The 7863-nt window shown below is 53.7% G+C and overlaps 1 protein-coding gene across 1 annotated transcript in view; it reads left to right on the top strand.

Annotated features, from left to right (window-relative positions):
* The window catches only part of PRKCA (protein kinase C, alpha), a 176527-nt gene that overhangs the window by 129927 nt on the left and 38737 nt on the right, over positions 1-7863 (top strand). The window contains exon 10 of the mRNA XM_010856474.1: positions 6617-6754. Within this exon, the coding sequence (XP_010854776.1) occupies positions 6617-6754 (138 nt within the window). The remainder of the gene's footprint in view (positions 1-6616; positions 6755-7863) is intronic.

Below are 7863 nucleotides of genomic sequence, written 5' to 3'. Positions count from 1 at the left end.
CGCCTGGCCCTCCTCTTACTCACCTCGCAGCTCTCCCTCCCCGTCCCCCAGGGGTGTCGTGACACTCCGTAGAGGCAGTGGGTCCTCCGCCCTGTCCTTCCGCCGTGCCCTCTACAAGAGGCGTCACCCGGGTTCCTGTGCCCTCCACACCCGAGGCCCTGCCGCACCCCTGCTCTGAGGGATGCGCGGTGTGTCCTGTCTAAGCGGCCATGGTGTCCCAGCGAGGACACGCTCATGTGTGACCCAGCGCACGCCCGCCATCCCCATTTCCGATCAGGTGCCTTTAGGATTCCACCCGGGAGACCGCGGCCTCGCCTGTGAGTGATTGCAGACGAGTTCCGGCCAGGCTGGAAGGCCGCGCGGCGGAAGGAGTGCGTCTTTAAGCCGACGGCGCGTTTTCCTTCGTTTCTGTTCATGTGTGTCTCTGATCACACCTCCAGACCCAGTTCACCCTGGTTGAGGCACACACCTCCGTCAGCAGGCAGTCGGCGTGGTGTGCGCCGATCAGGAAGACTGCTGGAAATGTGTCACAGGCCGGAGTCGTCCCGTTGTGATCTTAAGTGAAGTCGTTCAGTCATGTCCGACTGACTCTTTGCGACCCCGTGGACTGTAGCTTACCAGGCTCCCGTCCGTGGGATTCTCCAAGCAAGAATACTGGAGTGGGTTGCCATTTCCTTCTCCAGGGGATCTTCCCAACCCAGGGATTGAACCCAGGTCTCCCACATCGCAAGCAGATGCTTTAACCTCTGAGCCTCCAGGGAAGCCACACCCGGCTGTATTAATACCACTGCTCTGTTTGACTTTTTGCCGCATTTCTTCCCAAGTCACTTCATTGTTGTAGCCTCATCAGCCATTCTGTTACCGAAGGATCCAAGGGAACTTTGCAACTTGAATGTAAATTATTTTAAAAATCTGGTCTATTGTCATTTCTGAGAACACCGCTGTCTTTGGGAGGAGCTGTTTAGGGGCCAGCTGTGTTCCCAGTGGATTGCTCTTGTTAATAATTAAACTCAGCCCGAGATGGTTACAGCATATTCATATCTGAAGCGAGTGGAAAATGTAAACGCTCAGACACCTGGGAACAAAATTTGCAAGGAAAGCCCTCACTCCCTGCACTAAGCTAGAATCCGCAGATAGTCTTTCAGACACGCCACGTGAAGAAAACATCCCACAGACGGCCCTGCTCATTTTCGCATCCAGAACGCGTCCCTGGCACTACAGGTGCGCCCCTGAAAGCGCTTCAAGAGATTAGTGACCCGGGTGACTGGAAATGGGGAAGGGAAAGTACTCTTTGAGGTTTCAGAAGCCTGAAGGGTGTGGCGATGGGCAGGTCCTCCGTGTCAGCACACCCCCTGCGGGCGGCTGGGGACCTGCTGTCCCCGGGGTCCCCGCGTCCCCCTCCTCCCCTCTGCAGCCCCTGAGGAGGGCCCTTCGGGTGCTGCAGCCGTGCAGCAGCTACTGAGCAAACAAGGCCGGGGGAGTTCCCCGCATACGAGGCGGTGGGCATTTGAGTCCATTTGACAGATGAAGAAACTGAGGCCTGGGAGGGGTCTGCAGTGCTGGAGCTGGTCCTCCCGGCCACATTTCCCCCAAGTCCCGTCAGCCTGTTAGTACGGGGCAAGGCGGGGAGCGGGGGGCGCACAGAAAACTGCCCAGAACAGCGCAGCTGAGCCGGGCTTGAAAGCAGGTGTCCCAGCTGAGCTATAATTAGATCCCTCCTTTTTGAAAACTGGTGCAATTTAAAAAACGCTCAGTGAAGATAGGGTGAAATCAACGATTATGGAAATTTTGTGCTAAATTTAATTGCAGTCAGCCCCGCTTTCAGAATGCTTGCTGCTGTCAATTAGAGGCATTTTAGAAAAAATTTAAATTGAGTAATTGAGCAAACATATTCAGCCTTTTGGGGGAAGGATCATATTTTTCTTGTCTTTCCCTCCATGCCTGTCAGGTTTCAAACCTCTGCCCAGGTTCCTCAGGGCGCGGGAGGCGCGGGGATGACCCTCACCCACCCACCTGTCCTGCAGCCGCTGACGAGGGCGAGAAGTGCCTGGAACTTTCCCAGGGGTCTGAGCTTTATTGCCAGCCACGGTTTGGGTTTTCATTGTTTGTTTTTCAGGAGCTCCCACCCTGTGATCACTTAGCACACGTTGAATTTCCCTGGGGGTGGCCGTTTCGCTGAATTCTGCCCTCACGTGACTCATCGTTCCATTATTTCCCGGACACAGTGCGTCTCAGGGGCTGCACCTGGCCCCCTCGGCCCTCCCTGGCATCCGTGGTTTGCAGAGTCTGGGCCCAGTCAGAGGTCTGGGGAGTCAGGACACAGAGACAGCTAGCAGTGGTTGGGGCTTGTCTCCTGAAATCACGCCCTTGGCGATTCTAGGACACGTTCCCGTGTCTGCCCACCTCCTGCCGGCGCTGTGCCAGGCTGTGCCAGGTGTGAGGCCAGGCTCTCACATGAGAGACGAGTCACCTTCTGTGAAGGCAGAGCTGGGAAGGCAGCGTTTCCGTCTTGTTTGTGCCATTTTGCAGTATTTACGGGAACTTCCCTTCTGTGGGCCATTCTAGTAAACTTGGGCGTATTTCTAAACTCGGGTAAGAGTCCAGTCAGAATGCGGTCAGTCATTGTCACACTGAGTAAAGTAAGTCAGACAAAGGAGGGATAGCATATGACATCCCTTATATGCAGAATCTAAGAAGAAATTCTATAAATGAACTTATTTACAAAACAGATACAGACACACAGACCTAGAGACCGAACTTCTGGTTGCTGGTGGGAAGGATGGGGAAGGACGGCTGGGGAGTTTGGGGTGGGGGTATGCGTGTGTGTTAGCTGCTCAGTTGTGTCCACCTCTTTTTTGACTCCATGGACCATAGCCCGCCAGGTCCTCTGTCCATGGGATTCTCCAGGCAAGAATACTGGAGTGGGTTGCCATTTCCTCCTCCAGGGGATCTTCCCAACCCAGGGATCAAACCCACTTCTCTTATGTCTCCTCTGTTAGTAGGTGGGTTCTTTACCACTAGCACCACCTGGGAAACGCCTTTGTCATTGTTCAGTCGCTCAGTCGTGTCTGACTCTTGGCGACCCCGTGAATGGCAGCACACCAGGCTTCCCTGTCCTTCAGTGTCTCCTGGAGCTTGCTCAAACTCATGTCCATTGAGTCGGTGATGCCATCTGACCATCCCATCCTCTGTGGCCCCTGCCCTAAGCTGTGTTTTTAAAGGATAGCTAACAAGGACCTGCTGTACAGCACGCAGAACAGTTTTACAGAGAGCCTGGATGCGAGGGGCAGAACGGATATGTGTGTGTGTGTGGCTGAGTCCCTTTGCCGTCCCCCCGAAACTATCACAACATTGTTCAGCACCTACACTCCAATACAAAACAAAAAGTTTTTTTAAATAACATAAAAAAAGAGAGAAAAATTGCAATGGGTCCAGAAAATAAGTACCACAAGAGGGCAGTGAAGACTTGCAAGTAAAAGATTTCCCCGAACACGGCCCCAGAAGAGAGCCAGGGCTCCATTGCAATGGGTCCAGAAAATAAGTACCACAAGAGGGCAGTGAAGACTTGCAAGTAAAAGATTTCCCCGAACACGGCCCCAGAAGAGAGCCAGGGCTCCATTGCAATGGGTCCAGAAAATAAGTACCACAAGAGGGCAGTGAAGACTTGCAAGTAAAAGATTTCCCCGAACACGGCCCCAGAAGAGAGCCAGGGCTCCATTGCAATGGGTCCAGAAAATAAGTACCACAAGAGGGCAGTGAAGACTTGCAAGTAAAAGATTTCCCCGAACACGGCCCCAGAAGAGCCAGGGCTGCACTGCGCCTCTGCCCTTCCTGCTGGGCGTGAGGACGGGCTTCCCGCTTGATGCTCCCGAGTGTCCTTTGTCTGGCGGGACTTGTCTTGGTCCTGGGAAAGATGCCCGTGGTCCAGTGGTTCCCACACTCGCCTCTGGCAGGAGCCCAGCTCACTTCATACCTACTCTGCTTTCTTAGGACAGAGAACTCCCCGCTTCTGGGCAATATTGCCAGCAGTCTGGAAGTTCATTTCCTTTGTTGACATTGAGTTCGTTTGGCTCTGACCCTGCCAGCACCGACTCACAAAGCCAGCACCATGGCCAGCCCAACGGGGAGCGTTTTAGCAGGAAAAGGGTTTGCTGTTTAGTTGCTGAGTCATGTCAGACTCTCTGTGACCCCATGGACTGCAGCCCGCAGGCTCCTCTGTCCTTGGGATTCTCCAGGCAAGAACACTGGAGTGGGTTGCCATGCCCTCCTCTAGGGGATCTTCCCGACCCAGGGATCGAACTGCATCTCTTGCATTGGCAGGTGGATTCTTTACCACTGAGCCTCTAGAAGAGGATACAGGTTTCAAAAAATTACCAAGTGCCCAAAATCCTCTTCCAATGACGTTCGGTGGCCTTGAGCTCCCATTAGGTGGGCATCAGGCAGATGTGTGCCCTCAGCTCCCTGGTGAGAGAAAGACGGGCTCTCTCCAGATGGAAAAACTTGACAGGGTGAAGTTTCTGGTCCCGGAAGCTCGCACACGGAAGTCTGGACTCTCGGCCACTGGGCGGGACAGACCCAGCAGCTGTTCCGGGACCTCTGGAGCGGTGGGACCAGCGGGCTCTTAGCACCGGACTGAGCCAGCCTGCGGCGGGTGTCGGCCGTCAGCGTGTGGATCTGGGAGACGGGCAAGCAGGTTGCCTGCAGGAAAGCATCACAGCTAGTACTAAGGCAGGGACACTTGGGTCCAGAAGAACCAGGGACTTCATATTTTCCACAGTGGTCCGACTGCTAATGCGTCACGGGTCCGCGTGTCTCCCGAGAGAGTGGCTGAGTTGCCATGACAACAGAGGCCTGCCAGCGGCCGGCGAATCCGGCAGCAGCAACAGCCGGTGTGGACGTGTCCGTAAAAACATTTCTCATCAAGATGACCTCACGTGCTTTCCCGTAAATTTTTGCTCTCCCGAATAAGTTCTTCACTCACCACACCGTTTGGCTGCCGAACAGCTTTCTCCTGTGCTGGTCATGAAAGAGACTCGGTAGGGACTTAATTCAGGGGCATCTGAGGCTCTTAACTGTCGCCATTCTGCCAGCGTGGCGAGGACAGAGGCAGGCTGTCTTTAAATCCAGCTGCAAATGAGGAATGATTTCAGAACCTGCGTGATGTGGGGCGAAAGGAGGCAGACAAGAACCCCCAGGCCAGATTCTGGCTGCTGTCTGTTTTTGTAAATAAAGTTTTACTGGAGCACAGCCACGCAAGTTCACCTGTTCATTCACAAAGTTCTTATGCTACCTATGCGTGCTAAGTCACTTCAGCCGTCTCTGACTCTTTGCGACCCCAGGGTCTGTAGCCAGCCAGGCTCCTCTGTCCATGGGATCCTCCAGGCAAGAATACTAAAGTGGGTTGCCATTTCCTCCTCCAGGCCATCTTCCTGACCCAGGGATCACACCCACATCTCTTGTGTCTCCTCTGTTGGTAGGCGGATTCTTTACCATTAGCACCACCTGGGATCTCCTGCATCAGCAGGCAGGTTCTTTTACTGATCACGCCACCTGAGAAGCCCACGATCCCTATGAAAGGTTGTTTTGATCAGAGAAAAGTGTCACCTCACAGCCCAGCATGTGATGAGCATGGTCAGGCAGGCTTCGCTTCATTCTTCCTTTAACCAAAATGCTAGTGCAGACCTCACGCCGAATGCAGCACTGGGGCTGGGTCTGCAGGGACAGGGGTGGAGGCTCGTCCTGTGAAGGCACAGCCGCCCCGCAGAGCCAGGCACGAGCAGCCCGCCGAGTGGGCATGGACGAAGGAGGCTTCTGCTCAAAGAGGGGGCATGGACGATTCCTTGAGAGCCTTCTCAGCCACTAAAGCAAACACGTCAGATCCCACATTCCCCCGAAGAGCAGAGCACCGATGTCCTGGTGGTCTGGTCATGCCCAAAATCTCCCAAAAGCTTCTTTACCTCCTGCCATCTCCCTGGGAGCCGTTAACTTGAGGGGTGTTAACCGAGTGACCAGTGGGTAAAACCCCTCTGGGGAACTCACAGGTCACGACCCAGGATCTGTCGGGCGCGGAGAGCACCGCGGGATCCATGGGAAACCAGATGCTCTTACAGGTCACCATTTTTCAGGAGTCCAACTCTTTACCTGAAAAAGAAACCTCTGTTCTCCTTCCTGTGCCTTTTAACACAGCAGTGAGTCACCCCACAGCCTGCTGTGAAAGCGTTTTCCTCCAGGGAACACACTCTCCCTCTTCTTGCGGCTGCAAGTTTCCTTTCTGCAAATCTTAGATTGGAAAATCTACAAATAAGGGAAGAATCGGTACACAGTTAATTACGTTTATTTCTTTTATTACATTAGATACAAAGTTATCTAACGCAGTTAAAGATACAAAGAGTTTCTTGTATGGGTGAGGGCAGCTTCTCATTCCTTTGTAAATGTCTCCCTTGGGGTGAGTGCGGCGATGACGGTAGGAATAGACATCTCGAGGCCCTGCTTCCTTTCCTCACCCATCTCCCCTCCCACCGCCCCCCCAGCACCGGCATCCAGCTTAGTCAGAGTTTCCTGTCACTTTGTCCCTGAGGAAATGGCTGACTGTTTTCACATGTGTGTTATTGTTTAGAAAGCCAAGCTTGGCCCTGCCGGCAACAAAGTCATCAGTCCCTCCGAGGACAGGAGACAGCCTTCCAACAACCTGGACAGAGTGAAGCTCACGGACTTCAACTTCCTCATGGTGCTGGGCAAAGGCAGCTTTGGGAAGGTGAGCGGGCCGCGTCCGAGCCGGGGGGGGGGGGCTGCTGTGGAGGACGTGGGGCCGGTCGGTCCAAGTCTCCCCGAGGACTCCGGGGCAGCCCTCTAGACGCCCCCTGGTTCCGCCACATTTTCAGAGGCTTCCCACTTCAGCGCATTAAAATCGACTTATCCAAAAGCCAGATAGGGCCCCCTGTGCCACCATTTCAGGGTTCAGGATGGAGTTGGCGCCCCACAATGGTGGCTGAATAATTTTCAAAACTGAAAATTAAATGTTGGCTTGTAGTAAATGAACATAATAGTTAAGAGATACCAGACCGGGTTTCCTCCGTGTCCAGTCTGCATATCTGCGTCTGCCTCTCTGGGTCCAAATCTCACGGTGGAGCCAGGGGCTGGCTTCAATCCTCCTGCTTTCTTTTGGATTTGGGTCCCGACTTCCTGGCTTGTGAGGAGCGTGTAAAGGTCAGTCAGGTGTCTGCTCTGAGGGTGCTCCAGAGATGACGGTGCTCCTGAGGTGACGATGCTCCTGAAGTACCTGCTGATGCAGAGGAGGATGTCAAGCATCATTTTCAGCGGCCGCAATGGCGCCCTCGTGTGGTTATGGCCCACACAGCATGTACGTCTTGGTGGCCTAGAAGCTATCAGTCCAGTCTGGTCACTCAGTTGTGTCCAACTCTTTGCGACCCCGTGGACTGCAGCACGCCAGGTTTCCCTGTCCATCACCATCTCCCAGAGCTTTCTCAAACTGTATGCTGGAGGAGTTCAATGTGCAGCAGTCTATGGCGCTGCAAAGATCTGGACACAACCGACAACTAACACGCACACAAAACGCAGTGTTTGAGAACGGCACCTCCTGAAGTGGAGCTTTCTTGATGTCGGTGAATCTGCTGGGACTTGCCTGGTGCTCAGTGGCTAAGACTTCAGCTTCCGGTGCAGGGGCTGCAGGCTCAGTCCTTGGTCGGGGAACTAAGATCCCACATGCCTCTTGGCCAAAAACCCAAAAGCAGAAAATAGAAGCAATATTGTAACAGATTCAATAAAGACTTTAAAAATGAGCCACATCAAAAAAAATCTTAAAAAAAAATTGACAGGTCTGTACACACATTTCCCGCACCCGCC

Source organism: Bison bison, unplaced genomic scaffold (assembly GCF_000754665.1).
Source record: "Bison bison bison isolate TAMUID 2011002044 unplaced genomic scaffold, Bison_UMD1.0 scf7180017864371, whole genome shotgun sequence".
Taxonomy (NCBI): domain Eukaryota; kingdom Metazoa; phylum Chordata; class Mammalia; order Artiodactyla; family Bovidae; genus Bison; species Bison bison.
Note: the sequence above shows the minus strand (reverse complement) of the source record. Positions and strands in the feature narration are given on the sequence as shown.